The sequence below is a fragment of the Callithrix jacchus genome, chromosome 11 (genome assembly GCF_049354715.1).
Source record: "Callithrix jacchus isolate 240 chromosome 11, calJac240_pri, whole genome shotgun sequence".
Taxonomy (NCBI): domain Eukaryota; kingdom Metazoa; phylum Chordata; class Mammalia; order Primates; family Cebidae; genus Callithrix; species Callithrix jacchus.
In genome coordinates this window covers 42,748,883-42,771,137 of record NC_133512.1, presented here as the reverse complement: position 1 = coordinate 42,771,137, position 22,255 = coordinate 42,748,883, and the positions used below count along the sequence as shown (strand labels likewise).

Sequence of the window (22,255 nt, the reverse complement as noted above, 5' to 3'; positions counted from 1 at the left end):
ATTGCCTTTCCTGGATCTATTGCCCTGTTTCTACCAGATGGAATCAAGAGCACCTTTCTTATCACCTGGCTTGCCTCAAGCACAGTCTTTCTCAACCTCCTAAATATCAGGATTACTCTACAGACCATTTCAAAATTCTGATGGCCTGAAACCACTTTCAAACATTCTTATTCAACTGGTTTGTGGTAGAGCCTGGGCATGAGATTTATTTATTTTTAACTTCTCAGCTGGTCCTACTGTGACATGAAGATTTAAAACCCTGCTCTTGATCACTTGCCATATCTGATTATTAGGACACACTTCTCTTTCTCCTGTACTAGGGTTTTAGTTTTTGTGGAGATGAGTATGTTTTTTATGCTGGTAGCCTAAATACCTAAAAGAACATCCGATATAACATTAGTGCTCAAAAGTTTGTGAATCGAAAATAAACGCTGAGTTTCAAAAGATAGTTTAGTAAAATTCAGTTTAACAACTGTAAACCAGATGGCTTCTGTGTGCTGATGTCTATATATGTTGTTGTTATACATGGTAGATTAATGAATTAATATTTTAATTAGGTGCTAACAAGTTAGCAATTATGATCATAGTGATAGTAGCATCAGGCCATGACATCCTAAATTACTCTTCGAGATCTCCAACCTTAATCAAATAGCAAGTCTTTTTTTTCCTTAAATAATATTCCATTATCTTAAGTAATAAGAGGCATAATTAAAAAAATAGGTCTAACAAGTACATACTCATGAGAATGTAGGGTCTTACTATACATAAGCCCATCCGTTTGTTTCTATTTTATCCAAATATTTAATTTTTTTGTTTTTACCTAGGCTCCAAACAAAATCTAAAAGGTTTTGCATTGATTTAATATCCAATGAAAGGCAGGTGTTCAGGAAATGGAATGAGAAAAATTAAAAGCAGCCTACTGCAGAAGTATCTTTCAACCACAAGTTTAAATTTTTAGCGGTTTTACAATCTTCTCAAGCTGTCAATGGAAAAACATGGCTTGACATTGAACACATACCAAGTCAGTAGCCTAACTATTTTATAATGTCTGATTGGTCATTGAAAAAAAAAGTTTAAAATTCAATCCATGTGATAGAAATGCCATTTAGAAAAAGACCATTCAAATACAGTGCTATAGGAAGCCTGTGGTTATAACAGTTCCCATTTCATCCAGCAGCAGACAGGATTTTAAAGAATTACAAATGGAATCGGTCCTAGAATCCTGCATGTTGGGTATTATCAGTATAAATTTTACCATCGTAAAATTCACTATGAGAAGAAAAAACACTCATATTATCTTTTCACTCTCACGCATTAAAAATCATGTTATATGAAGATTTTTAGGTTTATTTGTGGGAATTCTTTGGGAATGTCCATCCATAATTTCATTAGGTCATTCACTCATTAACTGAAATATATTCAACACTTGCTATATTGTTTCTCATAGTGGAAAAGGTTTGCCTAGTCATCTGTCCCACTGGCATTTATATTAGTCATGGATTTTGTATTCTATTTGAGAAATATATCTGTAGCTATTAATGGTTAGAGGTGGCAGAATTACAGTTTGCCTGAAACAGAACTGGTTGCTTCAAAGGGTTTATAAGTCAAATAACAAAACAAAATCTTAATTAAAATAAAGCAAATGGTGACTTTTTAAGATTTTTAAACTGTTCTGGAAAATCAAGAAAAATTAACTGGATTTCATCAACATTGGGAAATCAGATTTGTTGTACATATTCCAGTATTAGATAAGTTTTGAGGACTGTAAATTTTGAATTTCTAAAATTCTGCTAACTTCAGCTAAATCTGAATTGTCTAATTTTGAGAAATCTAAACTCACTGATATTCTTATATGCCTATTTGTCTATCTTCTAGACTTTTTCATTATGAATTTGCAGTTTCAAAAGGCAGGGACAAGGTGGAAAAAAGCATAGACAAGAAAAGACGGCAGGGCCAAAAAGAGAAAGCATTACATGAATTAACCCATTTATGCCTGAAGTTGCAATTTCTTGAATTTTTGCAATCAGCCCTTGGTGATCTTCTTGAACAGTAGGATATAAATAACTCCCATATGCTTAGCATTCCAATAATGGAATGCTAGGCATAAATGGTACAGAATTTGCCCAATCTTGGTTATCACCTCTAAAAATGATTTAATAGAAAATAAGGTTGAAATTAGCGTGCAAGTTTCAGAGAATATGTAGTTTTGCAAGATCTGCTTTACTGTTTCCCCCCTACATCATTGCCAAAAGTCAACAAGTAGTCTTACATGTAATGGCTTGAAGTTCATTCACGTTCTCATCTGTAAAATAAAAGTTAAGCATTATAATTGACTTCAATAATTATTATGGCGATAACTAATAAAAATTCCTGGCAAGTACTGACAAGCCTTCAAGGACATAGCCGTTAAGAGTTGACAGCTAAAAAGTACTTGAGACCTGGGCAGGAAGGTGCTTTATGGCTTTTTTTTAAAAAAAATGTAATTTGATTTATTTATTTCCTTAAAAGAAAACATTTTACTAAGGCTTTTTGTTTGTGTTTATAGTTCGTTTTTTTTTTTCTTTTCTGCAATAGATATTATTTTTTAGAACAATTTTAGGTTCACAGCAAATTTAATGAGGAAGTATAGAAAATCACTCTATTCTCCTTTCCCACACCTTGGCATACAGCCTCCTCCACTACTAAACATCCAGGATGATCGTGGTACATTTGTTACAAAATAAACCTACATTAATACAGTATTTTCATCAAAAGCCTTACTCGACATTTGGATTCACTTTCTGTGTTTTATATTCTATGGGTTTAGATAAATGCATAATGACATGTATCCATCATTCAGAATAGTTTTACTGCCCTAACGTACCTCTGTGCTCTGCTTATTCATTCCTTATTTTATCCAAACCCCAGGCAACCACTGTTCTTTTTACTGTCTCCACAGTTTTGCTTTTTGCAGAGTGTTATATTGTTGGAAATACAAAGTATGTAGCCTTTAAAAATTTGGCTTCTTTCACTTAGTAATATGCATTTATGTTTCCTCTATATCTCTCCATGACTCCGTAGCTCATTTCTTTTCAGTGCTAAATAATATTCCATTGTCTGGCAGTACAACATTTTATTTATATATTCAGGTACTGAAGGATACTGGTTTGCTTTCAAGCTTTGGCAGTTATGAAAAAGCATCTATAAACCTCTTTGGTTTTTGGCTTCTTCAGGTAGATATCAAAGTGTGTGATACTTGGGTCATATGATAAGGGTTAGTTTAGCTTTCTAAGAAACTGCAAAACTATATTCCAAAGTTTCTGTACTATTTTGCATTCCCACCAGCAAGGAATGACAGTTTCTGTTGCTCCATATTCCTGCCAGCATTCAATATTGTCAGTGTTCTGGATTTTGGCTATTTTAGTAGACAAAATATCTCATAGTTGTTTTAATATGCATTTCCCCAATGACGTATGATAGAGTACATCTTTTCATATGCTATTTTCATTTGCATATCTTCTTTGGTGAAATGTTTAGCACTTTGGCCTATTTATTAAATGAGTTGTTCATTCTCTTATTGTTGAGTTGTAAGAGTTCTTTGTGTATTTTGGATAACAGCCCATCAGTTAAGCCTTGGGCAAATAATTTCTCTCAGCCTGTGGCTATCTTCACCTTCTCTTGACAGCATCTTTCCTAGAGCAGCAGTTTTTTATTTTAAGGAAGTGCCGTTTATCAGTTACTTCTTTCATGGATCTTGCCTTTGGTGTTATATTTTCAAAGTTGTGATCAATGCCCAAGATTGTCTAGAAGTTCTATGTTATTCGCTAGGAGCTTTATAGTTTTGTATTTTAATGTATGTCAGTGGTGAGTTTTGAGTTAACTTTTGTGAAGAGTGTAAGGTCTGGGTCTAAATCATTATTATTATTTTTGGCATATGACTGTCCAGTCATAGTGAGGTGGATTTTGTTTTGTTTTATTCATTTTTTTGTTTTAGAGAGATGACATCTTACTCTGTCATACAGGCTGGGCTCCAAGATTCCCAAATAGTTGAACTAAAGGCACAAACTCTGGTGTCCAGCTTAGTACTAAGGTTTTAAGGTTTGTCGGTTTGGCCTGTCTTTTTGTGATTAAAAACTTTATAAATTCTATTATATTTATTTTAGACATACAATGCAAATTTAACCTTAGATGTAACTATCAAGGCCAAGGCTTGATAGTTATAATATAATACAATATAATTGATAATCAAGAATTATAGGTAGTACAATGTCTATGAAAAGAAAACTGTATATAAAGGCATTTGATACGCATACAAAACTTTCATAAAAGTAAAAAGAAATGGGACCTAATGAAACTCCACAGCTTCTGCACGGCAAAAGAAACAGTCACTAGAGTGGATCGGCAACCAACAGAATGGGAAAAAATCTTTGCAGTTTACCCATCTGACAAAGGGCTGATATCCAGAATTTACAAAGAACTCAAACAGATTTACAGGAAAAAAACAAGCCCATTCAAAAGTGGGCAAAGGATATGAACAGACACTTTACGAAAGAAGACATATATGAGGCCAACAATCATATGAAAAAATGCTCATCGTCACTGGTCATCAGAGAGATGCAAATCAAAACCACATTGAGATACCATCTCACGCCAGTTAGAATGGCGATCATTAAAAAATCTGGAGACAACAGATGCTGGAGAGGATGTGGAGAAAAAGGAACACTTTTACACTGTTGGTGGGAGTGTAAATTAGTTCAACCATTGTGGAAGACAGTGTGGCGATTCCTCAAGGCCTTAGAAATACAAATTCCATTTGACCCAGCAATCCCATTACTGGGTATATATCCAAAAGACTATAAATCGTTCTACTATAAGGACACATGTACACGAATGTTCATTGCAGCACTGTTTACAATAGCAAAGACCTGGAATCAACCAAAATGCCCATCGATAATAGACTGGATTGGAAAAATGTGGCACATATACACCATGGAATATTATGCAGCAATCAGAAATGATGAGTTTGTGTCGTTTGTAGGGACATGGATGAATCTGGAGAACGTCATCCTCAGCAAACTGACACAAGAACAGAAAATGAAACACCGCATATTCTCACTCATAGGCGGGTGATGAAAAATGAGAACACATGGACACAGAAAGGGGAGTACTAAACACTGGGGTCTATTGGGGGGAAAAGGGGAGGGCTAGTGGGAGGGGGAGGTGGGGAGGGATAGCCTGGGGAGAAATGCCAAATGTGGGTGAAGGGGAGAAGGAAAGAAAAGCACACTGCCATGTGTGTTCCTACGCAACTGTCTTGCATGCTCTGCTCATGTACCCCAAAACCTAAAATCCAATAAAAAATTAAGAAAAAAAAAAAGTAAAAAGAAAACACACTGAAAACATTTCCCTGTCACATTTTAAATTACATCTTACTGAATTTGACTGAACAGTAATTTCACTATTAACTCAGGTAGTAGTAGTAATTATTAGACAAATATATACCTAAACCTAAATTTTAAAATGCTATCTCTAAACAGAATGGCATAATTTCTTTAATAAAATCCAAGTCGTAGCTTTCATAAAATGATGAGAGAAAGGAAGAGAAGGAGGGAAGATAAAATATTAAACATGTTCAGCCTCTAATTCTAACAATGTCTGTCTCCATCACTCTATACCCACTAAAAACATTACTGCCAAAATATTCTAAATCTAGAGGCTTACTTTAGATGGTAACAATGTATCCTTTCAATGTAAAAAATATTCACTTATCTTAAAAGGAAGTATGATGGAAAAAGCTTTTAAGCATTATTGTTTGATATTGTGATAGGCAAACAACATCATTTTTGTGTGTATTCTTAGGATGGAAAGTTGAAAGTTGTGTCATGTGTGTGCATGTGTGCATACATAGGCTTTTTTTTAAGGTATGTGTATGATGGGAGGTGAGTAGATTTTTTTTAGGATTTTGAAAACTCCATATTTACATCTCTTCCTAAATCAAGCACAACAAGATGGTGTTAAAAGTGGTGAAATACAATAAATAATAAGGAAAATGGAAATCAAATGACAAGAAAGTTACATCATTCACAGAAGAGATAGTACTTGTGTAGAGGAATTAAACTATTAAGGTTTTCCTGCATCCATACACACATTATTTCTAAAACTTTAAAGAATATATTTTGGTTTTTTGTCCAGGGGGTATTATTAAAATAAGTACATTCCCTCTTACTTGTTCTTCTCAACCTCGGATCCATTTTCCAATCCCCCACTGATCCCATATCAGCATGCTCTGTGTTTGACTAGACAAATAATACACAGATTTATTTCTACAGGAAAAACCTCTGGTAAAATCATAGAGTGCCTACTTGAATGATACCCAAAAGGTAACTGCATGCTTTCCGCTGGCCAGAAATAACTCACAGAAAATGAATTCACAGAGCAGTCAATGGAATACTGTAACCCTCTTAGGGGAGCCATTGTACTATGAGAAAAACTTGAAGTATGAAGCAGCCTTTATATATACATAAATACTATATATATTCATAATACAGTGTGTGTGTGCACATATATATACACACATACATGCATACATATGTATGTATACACACACACTGTATTATGTTTGATAGAAATTATGGTAAGAATAAGTTAGACTATTGATCTGTGATGGATTTCCACTTGAAGCCATAGAGTGTTGGCTTTATATTCCTTTCACTTACATTGTATTTTTATGATAATTTATTTAGAATGATTTTTATTTATTACTGTTGTAAGACTAGTAGTAGATCAGACTGCAGTAATTCTAAGACAAGAATAGACTGATATTACTTCTAAGAAGTAAATCCACAGATGGAAAGATTGGTACTATGAGATTTGTTTTTTTGTTTTTCTTTTTGTTTTGAAACAAAGTCTCTCTCAGTCGCCCAGGCCAGAGTGCAGTGGCGCAATCTCGGTTCACTGGACCCTCCGCCTCCTAGGTTTAAGCCATTCTCCTGCCTCAGCCTCCCCAAGTAGCTGGGATTACAAACATGCTCCACCACACCCGGCTAATTTTTGTTTTTTAGTAGACAAAGGGTTTCGCCATGTTGGCCAAGCTAGTCTTGAATTCCTGGCCTCAAGGTATCCACCCACCTTGGCCTCCCAAAGTGCTAGGATTGCAGTCATGAGCCACGACACCCGGCCCAAGATTGTGTTTCTTAAACCGATTTCAGAATTTATTTGAGAGAACTCTCTCTCTCTCTCTCTCTCTCTCTGTCTCTCTCTCTCTCTCTCTCTCGCTCTCTCTCTGTCTCTCTCTGTCTCTCTCTCTCTGTCTCTCTCTCTGTCTCTCTCTCTGTCTCTCTCTCTCTCTCTCGCTCTCTGTCTCTCTCTCTCTCTCTCTCTGTGTCTCTCTCTCTCTCTCTCTGTCTCTCTCTCTCTCTTTCAGTGCATCAATAGGATTCTGTATTACTGGGATTAACCAGAAGAATTTATTTAGCAAATTTATTTCACTGAAGTCAGTTTAGAACTGGGGGGAAGTGTTAGAGCTAAGAGTATGCAAAAGTAAAGATGGAAATAAAATATTTAGAAATAAAACTCAAATTTACCACATGGGAGAAATCATAAATTTTTCAATTAACAGTGTTTGGCTTATTTTATACATATCATGGTTTGTCCAATTTGCACATCCATTGTTTTATGTTGACATGTCGTGTTACACGTTTTGTGTTATTCTTGGAAGCTGGCACACTTCTGAAATCTTCTAATGCGTCTAAAAACAAACAAAAAAAGGTAATTATTTGAAGGAAATTAATGCTAAAAGTGGAGATGAATTGTCAGTCTGCATCAATCTAATTTAAATATGTCTCTTAAATCTAAATGTCACTAAGAATTACTAGTTTTTTTTTCAGTCTAAGAATTTGCACAATCATCCCCCCTTCCAATATAATATTTCAGGGGATTTCCAGACATTTTTCCCCTATTACATTTGATTGGTTTCTATCTCATTACTTCAAAATCTAATGCTTTCTAGAATATCTATATACTTACACACATGCGCGCACGCGCGCACACACACACACACACACACACACTCTCTACAACATTTATGCTACATTCCCTTTATCCCTAGTCATATGTTTTTAGGTCATCTAAATTTTTGATTGGTCACTTTTCTCAATTCATCTAATTTCTGGGATGGTAACATTTCTTACTTCATTTTAATTCTGGTCAAGGGCAGGATTTACTGTGTCTGGACAGTTGGTGAGAAAGCATGATAAAGGTGAAGAGAGCACAATCCTGCCTCACACCCCCCTGAGAATACATATCTCAGTCTATCATTCTTCCTTCTATCATTCACCTTGGAGTGATGCTCCAAAAAATAAAGAAAATGATCAGAGACTTGCTGCTGGCTGAGTGCATCCGAGTATACAGGACTCCTCACAGGAAATGAACTGCAAGTTTCTGCCTGTCTCATAGTTATGATTCCTGTGTGCTTTTATGTCTGTAGATTATCAAAGGAGAAGGCAAAGGGGGAATGTGGGGAGAAAAAGCAGAGAAAGATAAAAGAAGAGCCCTTTTCACAGCTTTTCTTTCTATTGGTTAACAGTTATGAAGATTCCTTAAAACTTGAGTGGTTCTCTGCATTCTCCCTTTAGGAAAAGAAGAGCTGGAAGGAAGCTGTTGCTTCATTCCGTTCATGGAAGGACAGAGAAAATATCAGTTTGATGGGAGCAGGCACAGCCAGCAGAAGATAATTATGCAGCCAAATTCAGACTCTGGAGAAACACAACAATGGTGACAGGTGATCCAGGACAGAGAAGTATGCTCCTAATAGAACCTTTTTTTCAATCTGCATTTTTTTTCCTGGCCACCCAGACCGCTTGTCCAGACATGGAACTCCTAACAGTAGCTTAGAGCTCATACAATACCAAGTACTGCAACCGGGGGTGGTTTTCTAAGTCCAAATTATGGCTGAAGTACGATGGTATCATCTGAATTTGGGAGTTTGTCTGAATTTATCTCACATTTGATAATATTTTGGCAATGCTAAACCAGAGCTATGCTTTATTCACAAACCACAGCTTAAACAGAACATTGTGGGTCAGGTCGGAAATACAACCACCACCAACGTTGGTTTTGTTTGCTCAACAAGTATTTATTAAGCACTGTGAGGATGTATTCCAATTTTCAAGCAAAGAATAGCAAGACATAGGTTTTAAAAATTAGTGATTATCTGAATATGAGTGGCATTAAAATGTGTATGTTAAAATTATTATTTTTTCAAGATATTAAAGACTTAATATTTTCTTCCAGAACATGGCAAAGAATGAATTTCAATTATTATAACCACCACTATTGATTTAATATGATTTCTTCAATTGGATGTACTATCTTCTGCCATAAATATAATAAATGGAAAATTATATAATCTGGAGTATTTTTTCTTCTTAAATTTCTGTAACATTTATTTTAAATTAATACAATGCCTTCTTAACTTGAAGAAAGCAAACCTGCATTTGAAAAACACTATAACAAAATTTACTTCTGAGTCCATCTTCATGTACTAAGAAATGTTGTTACCATTTTATTGTAATGTTATTATATATAAAGCAAACTTTCACATCTATATTATAACATATAATTTAAATATCTCTATGTTGCCACAGAAATATAACAGTATAATAGTGACCATTTGTAGACACCTATTTTAATGTAAATGACTCATAAAATTTGAGTTTATTTTAAGAAAAGAAGGAATGGACTGAGGCAAAATAATATTGATAGAGTTGAAGAAATACAAGTAACCAACTAGAAGCCCTAAGCTGAATTTCTGACTTCTTATCAAATTCTAATTATTTGTTTAGATTTTAAATTTAGAATATTTTAACATACAATATTTTAGTTTTAGAAAGTTTGGCTCAAAGATATTTGAGCATTTCCCATTACCCCTTAACAATGTAACATTTATATTTTCAATATTATGCTTGATACAGTGAACCACAAAAAAGTTTTCTTCAACTACTTTGAACATAAAGACTCTTGTTTTAACCAAAAAATATTCCAAATAGAAAGTCTTCTTTTACAAATACAAATCACAGTAAACAGACTGAATCCAGAGTTTATAGATGCTTATTATTATTATTATTATTATTATTATTGAAGGAGAAAAGCTCATTCAGGATTGTGGTATTGAGGATGACATAAACAAGGACGTTCTCAACATGCATGATTTACAATTGCTCTTACACCATGATGACAATCTTCAAACGGTCTTAAAATCATTTTGATCATCCCCTTCCCCAGGAAAATAAAAAATGCTGCTACAATAGAAAAAGAAGAAAGGGAAACATAATGGGTGACTGAAAGTCATTGACTTGATTTAAAATCTGGTCAAAAGATTATGGCTCTCTGTAAACAAAGAAGCATAGACTGTCTCATTCTTTCCCACAGTTGTGTTCTGATGCAAGAGGATATATATTTGGGTTCCCAAATTCTTGCCTCCCTAAGGGAATTTAACTTCTATACAATTCTCAGCAATAAATATGAACCACCATTTCACACTGTAAAACATTTCTGTCAACATTGTAGATGCTAAAGATAATATATTTGACTAAGCACATATCCAGATAATACAATGTATTTTGAGTGACTGGGAAATAAAATAATCTGTGCAGGTAAAAAGAATATTCTAATGATATATTTAATTTAGACAATAGAATTTTTTAAATGTTTCTACCTTTTCTCTTGTCATAATTTTAGCAAAGAAAATATATTTAGAGTGCTCCCAGAATTGAACTTTAAAAGTCACAATGTTCAGCTATCTATTTTTGTTTTATAATATTAATAGAATTATGCATGACCTGCATTAAATATCATGTGAGCTTTACAGAGAAAAGAGAAGATATAGATATTACCTTGAGGAATATCCTTTACTTGCTTTTAACATAAAATGTCAATCTAAAACTAAACATTTTAGATGGTTTTTATGGAAATTTTCAACTATAACCATCAGAAAATGAGCATGAGGAATGCTGTCAATTTTTTTAATCCATTGAACCAAATCATTTTACAAAAGATTGTATTCGTACATTCTTAAAACATTTGTAGTTTAAATTTAGAATATAAAACAGGAGGGCATAACTCCTCCAGGTAATTAACTTTTAATTTTTAACAGATCTAGGAACAAATATCTAAGAAATGTTTTATTGTTGTTGTTGTTGTTGTTATTCAAGAAATGATCCATAATATGTAGATGTGGAAAATCCCTATTTTTCCAGTGGTCAAATGTTTTGAACTTGTGTTGACTGAACCATAAAAATGGCTGACTCCACCACTACAACACTAAGGAAATTGAACCTGAAAGATACATTTCCTTGTTTTGTTCCTGTGTTTTTTTACTTCTGAATTACTTGATTTTCCTTGGAACTTCAGAATCTCTTTTATTATGTTTTGAAATTATTCATTAACCTCTCAAGCGAGTGAACAAAATAGATTTCACCATTTAAGGTGAGAAAAATACACACAATTCATTATCATTTTTTAGCACTGCATGATTTTAAATCAAGGTTTACATATTCTGAAATGGAAACTTTGCACTAGAAAAGAATAAATGTATAGCTACAGACACAAAGGGCCTTGTTTCCTAAAGAGCTTCTGCTACCAAGATCTTTCTGATTTTATCACAAGGACCTAAATTCGGGGGCGGGGGGAACAAAAAACCTTAACAAAAGAATAATTGGAAAATACGCTTAAGTGTTGGAGAAGTGAGAGTCTGTCAGAAACAGAAATAGACATTTTAATTATCTAGAACAATAAACAACCAAAAGTACTTTATAAAATGTAATGATGTTTCTGAGCGTTTTCTAGAAAATTAATTCTTGGTATGTTTTCTATCTAAGAACATTCCCCACCAAACTGCAAATATGAAACTGGCTTTTGAAATTCTGAGAAAAGAGGAAGGAATGTTTTCATCTGTAACAATGAATCACATCCTGACAGCACCATCTACCAGTCACAGTTCAAACTGTAAGGGAAAACCTAGTTCTAAAAGCTTCTGATTGTAAATAACCAAAACAATTTCTGAAACAAGATATAATGTGTCTAATATATTAGACATTTTATTTTTCATTTTATTTCAAATTTGTCATTTTATATTTTTAATATGTCCTCATAAATTATGTAGGGGATTTCTAGTTAACCAAAAGAATATAATCCAACATCATTTTTAGATCTATGTGGCATAGAAAAATGCAGCTTCCTAAGTTCATTTTATTTTCAAAATTTGGTTTATATTCATGACAACAGATATGTTCTCCAGGAAAATATAGTGCCCATAGTTTGCCTAGGTCCTTTTAACTGTGTTGGTGTCTCATGCAGTGGATAATTTTATGACTTACTGCCTTACTGACATTCTCATGGTATCCTAAGGTCCAGAAAAATTCTATCTTTTATCCTAGCTCTGATTTGAGCTTGAAATGTAGAAGCCTAGAGGGTTAGTCTTTATTTTTCTCTTGCAGAAATGGAAATAATTGAAATGACACATTACTAAATCATTAAAGCATTATCACAAGTTGTTTTGGTATGATCATTCGGTTTGGAGCCTGCGGAATGGAAAGCACACTATTCTGTTTTGCCTTGCAGCCCTACTTTCGTTAAAAGACATTAAAGTCTCTCATGGGTATGTGGTATAAGCTTCTCTATCCAAAACCAACAGTCAGTTGGCTCCACACTCACTCATTTCCTTCTCTTCTCTTCTTCCTCTTCCTCCTCCTCCTCCTCTTCTGACAGAAGCAGAGAAATTATGTAAGCATTTTGAAATAACTGTCCTTTTGGGGCTGAAGATAACTATCACTCAATTAGAAGAGCAGGCGAGACCATGTAAACTTGAGAACCAGTGCAAATTGTGAGGCTGAGGAGGAAGCATGTTTCCAACATGAAGAACAAACACTTCTATGAGTAACTCAATTGGCTGTGGCATTTGGATCTAATCAAAGGATTAAAAAAAAAATTGTTTATAGGCCAGTCTTGGTGGCTCACACCTGTAATCCCAGCACTTTGGGAGGCCAAGGTGTTGGATCATAAGGTCAGGAGTTCAAGACCAGCCTGGCCAAGATGGTGAAATTCCATCTCTACTAAAAATACAAAAATTAGCTGGGTATGGTGGCAGGCACCTGTAATCCCAGCTGCTGGGGAGACTGAGGCAGGGAACTGCTTGAACCCAGGAGACAGAAGTTGCAGTGAGCCAGTTGCACTACTGCATTTCAGCTTGGGTGAAAGAACAAAACTCGGTCTCAAAAAAAAATGTTTATAAGCATAAATAGTAAAAACATGTAAACATTATTTATGTGCCTCAAGGTATTTTTTTTACATGTAACCTCCATTATCGATTACAAATGAAACAAATAAAAATAATATTTGTTAAATCATAAAGCTCTGTTTGGTCAATTTCTTCTTTTACAATTTTAGGAAGTATTTTAAAGAACCACAAATAGGCTGGGTGCGGCGGCTCACGCCTGTAATCCCAGCACTTTGGGAGGCTGAAGTGGGTGGATCAGGAGGTCAGGAGATCTAGATCATTCTGGCCAACACTGTGAAACTTCATCTCTACTAAAATACAAAAATTAGCTGGGCTTGGTGTCACAAACCTGTAATCCCAGCTACTCAGGAGGCTGAGCAAAAAAACTGCTTGAACCTGGGAGGTGGAGATTGCAGTGAGCTGAGATCGACCCACTGCACTTCAGCATGGGCAACAGGGCAAGACTCCATCTCACATCACAGATAATATTCCTCTTTTTTTTTTATTTTAGGGAGAAAGAATATTTAGTTTGTACTTGTTTGGACATCAGAAACAAAAATGCCTTTTTCTTTTTCGGAAAGAAAATTTGTATACCCTTAGTTGACTTCACACACACACAAAAATCTGGTACACAAATGTAGGCAATTTAAACTAGTCACTTGGGTGAAAATCTCTCTGTCTTCATCTCATTCAAAATATTACCTAAATGTAATCTGAACCGTTTAGAGTGGCTCTACTTAAATCCTGTTATGTTTTCGGTAGTAAAGACTGATAACTTGATAGTTCCCAAGGGTTTGATGCTTACAGTTTAAGTACGAAGTTGACATTACATGCCATTTTCTGAAAATCCCCAGGGTTATATTAGAGATGAGATAAGTAAAGATGCATAGAACTGTGTAGAAATCTGTGGGTATCTTCGGACATAGCACTCTAAGTGAATATCCCTATAGATTTAGTCATTCTCACATTAATATAATCTTGTTACTGGTGGTTAATGAAAGACAATGAAAACTTGGCCTCAAAGTTTTAAATACTTATATATTTCTTTGGAAGTAGAATTACTATGAAAATAACATTTATTATACATTAAAAACACTCCAAAGGTATTAATTTTTAGAGGTTATGAGTTTATTTTTTTCACTCCTTCTTGTTCTCTAACATAGAATTAGAATAGCATACCCTGAAAGGCTCTTATTTAGGCCATCATAATTTCTCTTCTGGGCTATTACTTTACTCCCTAACTTAATCCCTACCTTCAGTTTCACCATTCTTCTTCCTTTGCACAATTATCAAATTGATTTTTCTAATCTTTTTATCCTATCGTCTGTGCATAAAAATACACACAGACCTTCAACAATGCTCCCTTATGATAGCACTTCATCCCTCTACTTCTCCGTCTCAAACCTGAAATCCAGCCACACTGGATTCACAACAGTTCTTTTACGCTCTCTCTTCCTGTTCCCCACTCCTACCCACCAATCTCATATGTTTAGGACATACTCACTGCTGTTGTAATACCTATTAAAATAAAACTCCACAGAGAAATCTTTCCTGACCTCTTGAATCCTTCTTTTTAACTCCCCACATTTCCAACTCACATTGTACTGTAATCCCATACTTGCAATTCAATAGACTGTAAGACATTTATGGGCAGAAAGCACGTGTGATCCATTTAGAAGTCTAGCACTGAAGGCCTGATAAGAGACAGTTCTTAATATCAGTTCATTGAATAAATAAAGGGGTGTCTGAATAGACAGATCAACTCAGTAACTTTAGAAACAAAGAAACTGAAAGGTAGTTTGATTAAAAGACTTGTCCACTTTTTGAAGGAATGGCACCATGACACCAGGTGACAACTATCTTTCAGGGCTCCTTCCCCTTATAGCTCAATAACAGGTCCTGAAAAATGTCAGTCTCAATAGCATTAATTTAGGATTAAATCTTAGCTATGTACAATGTCCCAGTAAGAATAATATTTTGTGTTTGTCCTTTGTGTTTAAACAGTGTGTGATCAATTTGAAGTTCCTGTCCTCTGCCCATGCCTGAAGTGGAGAGTACAGCTTTAGAAACTATGACTGGCAGCTCCTCTATGCAGCAAGGTGCTTGCACACTTAGCTCTAGCTCTCTTTTCCATGCTTTCTTCAATCCTCACTTCCTCCAGTTGTGTTTTTTTTTCCCCCTTTTTTATTTTTTCTTTTTTAAGTTTGGAGAAGCACAGCCAGCTGGCTGGAATCTGCTTCCCATGTGTTCTTAATAACTATTATTTCCCCAAGGACTAGCCTATGCTTCTCAAACCTGGCTACAGATTAGAGTCTCCAAGGTAACTCTAAAAAAAAAAAAAAAAAAAACCAATGTGTGGACCCACAACCAATAATTCTGATTAAATTGGTTGGGGCCAGATCTTGGGCAACAGTAGGCTATAAAAAACTCTCATATGATTCTAAAGTATGGCTAGACCTGGCTATCTCCACTCTTAACTTTTTCAGGAGAAATAATGAAATGGCCTGGCCTTCTATTTAATTTGTATACCACTTCTGTCCACAGCTTCCAGGGCAGGGGATGCTGCATGCTCAATGTATGCATTCTATTCAAATGTGGAATGAATGAAGAAAAGATTGTTCTTTCCTTGTATTTTAGTTTGAATATGTGACTGCTCAAAGACTCCTATAAGGACCAATAAATGTATTCCTTTTTATTGGTCCTTATAGGAGTCAGATCCTTTACTGTCAATGGATTCTTTACTGTCAATGTCTGACTTTGTCTTGGAAAAATTGTACTGAAGCCCTATTTGAACTTGAGTTTGGAAAGCCTCTTCCTCCCTCAGGAGGGTGAGGCATGTGGTGACAAAAGTTGATTACAAGACAAAGAACCATTTTCCCCAATTTCTCTTTAATTCTGAGTATTTTCTTATCAAATTCCCATTACTCTACACTCAGTCTTCCCTTGCATTGAATATGTGATTTGAATAGGTACTAAATCAGTGTTATTATAATTTCTAATTACATTTTTAAGCTGTTGGTATTAACACAGTTTATTGGTTGTCCAGTGACAAATCTGATTATTTTCCAATGATTCATACTAATAATGCCAGAGATATTCCAAGGTTTTCAGAGATATCGACATCTTAAGGTTATATATTCTAAGGCCGCTGGCCAATTTCATCTATGTTTAAGTGGATAATTAAACAGGGAAATCTGGTTGTAATGTATATTCTAATATATAAAATATATTGACTATTTAGCTTCATGAGCATGCCTTGGAATGAGCGGCAGAGAGAGAGAGGAGACCAGCTACCTGTTTACCTTCTAGTTCTTGGGTTATGAGCTATGCTTTCTTTCACTCAGTTGTTGAGATTTCCTAGTGTTCATCTGATACATTCATTTTTTTCTCTGCTAATTTATGTTCATTAAAATAACAGTATCCTTAATTAGGAAGAATAATAAAGTGTTCCATAACATACAAATTTAGATTCGTCTTCACTTCGAATTTCTTTTGTTAAAAGTGATTCAAAGATACCATTTAGCATTGGATTGACAAATTTCCAGGGGAGGCTTTCCACCTAGAAGAACAGACTGTGGAAAGACCTACAGGCTTATGCGATGGAGGAAAAACAAAGAACTCAAAGGATGAGGAAAGAACTTGAAAGTCAAATTCTGTGTTATTTCATACCAGTAAGTGATTTCTTCTTATATAATTTACACTGTAACATTCCTTAATGGACAAAAATATTTCGTATCTTTGGAAAAGGCACTATGCATACACTGGTAAGAAATGTGTTAAAAAAGAAAGAAAAATGCTGACATGCCTAGGAATAATTATAACGATTGTAAATATGTGCCAGACACTCTGCCAACATAACAAAAATAATAGCAGTAAACTCTACGTGAATAACATTGAATTCTAACAACAGTTTTATGAATTTAGAAATGTTTTGTCTACGTTATGAATAAGGAAACCTAGACTTAGAGCAGTGAAAGCATGATTCAAAGTCATACAGCTGTAATATGGTGGATTCAAATTGCAAAATCAACTGAGTATTGTTTTAGTGTCCGTGATCTTAAGCACTCTGCTTTAATATGCTTAGAGGAAAACTTTCCTCAATTTCTGGAGATGAAGAAATGGAAAATTATCCAAGCTAGTGGCAATGCAAACCATCTGAGAAAGGAGTGTCTGGGACTGTGGCTGTCTGAGACACATCATTTCATCCCAGCTGGTGCTCTTGGGAAGAGTTAGGACTTTGTAAGAAAAATTTAATTTGAAAGAGATTATCTTAACACTTCTGTGGAAGGTTGACTAAAAAAAGGAAGATATATCAGACTATTTTAGTAATTAAAATGTCCAGGTTGGTGTTATAATTATCAAGGTTCATAGAAGTTGGTAAAGGAGAAAAATTGTGACAGATAATTTTAAATTTTGAGTATGGTAGACTGAAAAATTAATGATTCCATTGTGAGCAAAAGTAAAATTATAAAGTGTCCATTTTTTGATGAGGGGAAAATAATATTTCACTGGTGGTATAATCAAGCTGCAAGCCAAGATGTGAAATAGTGCTTTCCCTATTCAAGTGAATTATCTTCCTGCTCTGTCTAGTCCAGCTTTCTGAGTGTGTAGCTCAGCATCTTAACTTCAAATTATATTTTTAGCTCATCTTATTGTGGTCATTGTCTTGTTCTTTGGGACTGTGTCTTCTCAGCTCATATCTATTCTTCATTAGCTGGATAGTACACTATTTTATATGCTGATATCCATCTCAAAAGGATCCACAGTTATGGAGCTCAGTAGCTTAACTCAGTGGTTGGAGATTCTAACTAGTAGTAACTCTTTGGTGCCAACTTTATACATACTTGGATTTCGACTTACTGATACACACAATTCTTGCAGTGTCATATTTTTTACTTTCCAATATGTCAGCTTGATAACTGTCCTCAGATAACCTTGATTCTCAAAGGTTCATCATAGATCTCAACCAAGATTCCAAAGTTCGGCCATTTCCAGTGGAGTGGATTGTACTTGGACCATAGTCCAAATACTTATTTTCTTTAATTCCCCTGTATATTCATTATGCCTTAATGTTATTTAACAGGTCAAACATATTTATTACATATTTGTATATATATTTGATACACATACTCACTCTGATCTATTTGTTACATTTATTAATTACTTTGTTTTCCAACATTGGAATCATGCTACAAATATTGGTTTGTTTTTAAAATTTATATCCACTTAATTATCATATATACCACTGTAGGTTAGCACCTCATTCTTTTTAATAGTTTCATAGTAATCTTGAAATATAGATATTATAATTCTTTATCTCACTTTATTGTTTATTGATGTTGAACATACAAATAACATTTGTAATGAATATCATTTATACATACATGTCTTTGATTCTACGTGTATATGTGCTGTAGTGGTTAGTCTAACATAATTGAAGAATAGATTCTTAGATTTTGGATTTTTGGAGGAAAGAGAGGACATTCTTAAAAGTATATATGTATTCCCAGATTACTCTCTAAAACTCCTATCTATACTTATATTTGTGACTAAACTGAACACACCAAATAGTTATGACTATACTTCTTACTCCACCTTTGTCTACACTGAATATTGTCAAATCCTTTTGTTTAAGTAGCTAGGTAAAGAGCATAACATTATTTTATTACATTAATGAAGTTGAACATCTTTTTATGTGTTTTCTGACCATTTACATGTCTTCTAATGTCACGTTCTATGTGCAATTTTTATTTTCTTTATTCATTTTGTTATTGAAGTATATATCGTTTTCTTTTCATTTTATATGAGCTCTCTAATTTTACTAAATTTGAATGCAGAAGTTATTCTTTATTAATGTGCTAATTAAACGTATTTCTCTGTTTAAATGTATTTTAAACTGTATGTTTTAAATAAATGTATTCAGAATGCTTAAGAGTACATTGAAGCAAAATTGGAGTGGTTTTTGTTAGGATTGTTCATTAAGTAAGAGCTACATGGAGAAACAGACTATCTAATGGCACATTCAAGTACAACAAACTCATAGCACACACCTTCTAGACTTGAAGATCGTGTAAAAGATGTCAACTTTGTACTGTCTGTTCTTAATCACTGCAGTATGTTGAAAGTGATTTTAAAAACATTTAGCAGACATAATTTAAGTATTTACAAAGAAGAAATGAAATGAGATTATGCTTTCCAGAAGTCCTATGTTGCGTACATTTCTTCATTGTTCTATTTTTAAGGCACAGTCAACTTTCAGTATATTCATGAGAGGCATGTATAAACAAACATACTCTCTTATCTCCCAACAAAATATTGTTTCACAATTTCATATTGATTTTCAATATAATAGAAACTGTGCTGGGATTTTAAGACTAGATTTACACGCAAGAATGAGGTTTCAGTGACTATGACTTAAAAGATAAAGATTGAGGAGTAAGAAATGAAATGGAAAATAAGAAAGTATAGCTGGAGAGAGATGCTGAGGGAGCAAATCCTAAATTATCACGGACTCAGGATAAATTGACTTATTTAAAGATAATGCTTCACTCCTTTCTCACCTTCCTATGAGCCCAATAATGCTTAATTCCTGTAGAAATCAGTAGAGTTGAGTATGAGTGAAGACTATATTAATAGAAATCCATACCTTTCTTTTCTTTTTTTTTTCCCCCCTGTGAGTAAAGCAGATCAGCAAGAAACTTTCCTCAACCACTTCTGTGTATCTGGGGTCATGAAAAATATATTTGTAAGAGAGCTTCAGTGGAGTTAAATTCCTGCTGCTAAAGAACCACAGCCAACATACATGTCCATTGCCTTCTAAGTTAAAAAGCATTCAGGGAAAACATTATTCATATTAAAATCAATCAATATGTATACAATTACAAATGAATATTCAATATTTATTGTGTACTTATGATATGTTAAAGAACACACTGATGAACCAAACCAAAAAACTTTCATGAAATTCTAATACATTTTAATAGAAATATATTCAATTGGTTTTGTAATAATATATTAAAAATATGATGGTATAGTATAAATCATGGGCATTGGGGTCTCAGATATCTGGATTCCTGTACCACCATTGCCACTTACTGGCTATGTGACCTTGGGCTATTTATTTGAACTCTTAAGTGGTCTTAATTATGTTGTCAGAAATTATTTCCTCCCGTCATTTAGATTGTATAATGGAACAATTCCCTGGATTAGAAGTAGAATCCTGGCTTAAGGTTTCTGCTCCTGGCTCTAGCACCACCCTGCTCTGGGTCTCAGTTTCCTTATGTATGAAATAAAGCTTTGGTGAATGTAATTTCCTAAGCCTCTTTCATATTTTAAGGCAGAAAGAACCTCTGCTTTCACACTTAATTTCACATTCATGAGGGAAAATTAGTTTTCCTAGTGCGTCCCCATTCTTTTATTTTTTAAGTTCGATTGCAAGGCTGTAGCTTCAAATCTATGAGCAAAATATGCTGAAAGCTTTAAAGTTTCAAAATCATTTATTTACCAGAGAAGACCTTTGCCATTGGATTTCAAACAATGGGAGGAGTGGTTTTAAGAAACACATGCTACACTACAATTTATTTCCCAAGGGCTTTGAAAGAAAGGCCTCTCCTTCTAAAACTTACATTTTTTAGAAAGGTGGAGCTGAACTCTCATCTGTAGAAAACATCAGTCAGCATCTATGATTCATTGCCAGAAGCTTTATTTTGGAATCTTTTCTTAATAACAACCCTGTATAACAAAAAGATGCTTTGTATTTCAGCGATGCCTTTATTTAGACCACCTTTCCAATGTATTTATAAACATGTCTAAGAAACACAGGCTATGTCTAGACTATCAAAGCAAAAAGGCACCAAAATCAAACAGAAACAAAGGTATAGCATTGGTGAATTCCTATGTTTCGTAGTCTGAGCTTCCATATTAGTTTGTTGAATTGATAAATCTAATAAAAATTGTACAGAAAAGTATAAATTTTATGGTAGCAGGTTTTTATTTAAGTCATTCTCTATCAGTTTGAACATATTCAAAACATATGTATTAATTATGATTGGTGCTGATAGCTTAAAATGATGTAGGTTATTCAGGGCTTACCCACATGAAAAGCTAAAAACAAGTGTCTGTTCAAATCTTTTTCCCATTTTTAAATTATGTTGTTTATTTTCCTATTATTCAGTTAGAAGAACCCTTTATATATTCTAAATACAAGTTCTTTCTCAGACACATGTCCTGTAAATATTTTTTTCTCAGTTTTTTGCTTGCCTTTTTGTTTATATAACAGTGTTTTGAAAACCTAATAATTTTAATTTTTGATGATGTCAAATTTATTGAGTTTGTTCTTGCTTTTTGTTTTATAGTTTAAAAAATATTTGTCAAGCTCAAGGTCACTAAGATTTTATCTGTGTCTTCCAAGACTTTTATAGTTTGCTCTTATATTTAGGTTATTTTTTGAGTTATTTTTACACATAACATAAAATAAGGTTTTTTTTTTGTATATGGCTACAAAATTGTTTCAATAGCATATGCCTTATATGCTTACCCTTCCCAGTTGAAATTCCTGGGGACTTCTGGCAAAAATTGATTCACCACAGATGGGAGAATTGATACTTAATATATATAATCCATTGATCTGTTTTCCTATGATTACAGCAATACCCACTTTCTTGATTGCTAAACCTGTGTAATAAGTCTTGAAATCGATAGTGAAAAGTCCTTAAAAATAATTTTTCTTTTTCAATGATGTTTTCACTACCCCAAGTTCTTCGTATTTTCATTTAATTTTAAGACAAATAATTTCTATAGCAAAGTCTACTGAAATTTTGACTGAGATTGCATTGAATGCATTGATGTTTTAACAATATTGAGTCATCACACTAAGAATGCACCATATTTCTCCACATATTCAGTCATTAATTTAGGCTAGGTATATTTTGTAGTTTCCATTGTCTAGAACTTATACTTCTGTCAATAGGTGCCTAAGTAGTTTCTATTCTTATATTATTGTAA

The 22,255-nt window shown here is 34.0% G+C and overlaps 1 protein-coding gene across 1 annotated transcript in view; it reads right to left on the bottom strand.

Moving 5' to 3' along the window:
- Positions 1-1,219: 1,219 nt before the first annotated feature.
- The window catches only part of LOC100393185 (mesenchyme homeobox 2), a 339,527-nt gene continuing 318,491 nt past the window's right edge, over positions 1,220-22,255 (bottom strand). Inside the window, exon 5 of the mRNA XM_078342638.1 lies at positions 1,220-7,726. Within this exon, the coding sequence (XP_078198764.1) occupies positions 7,684-7,726 (43 nt within the window). The 3' untranslated portion in view covers positions 1,220-7,683. The remainder of the gene's footprint in view (positions 7,727-22,255) is intronic.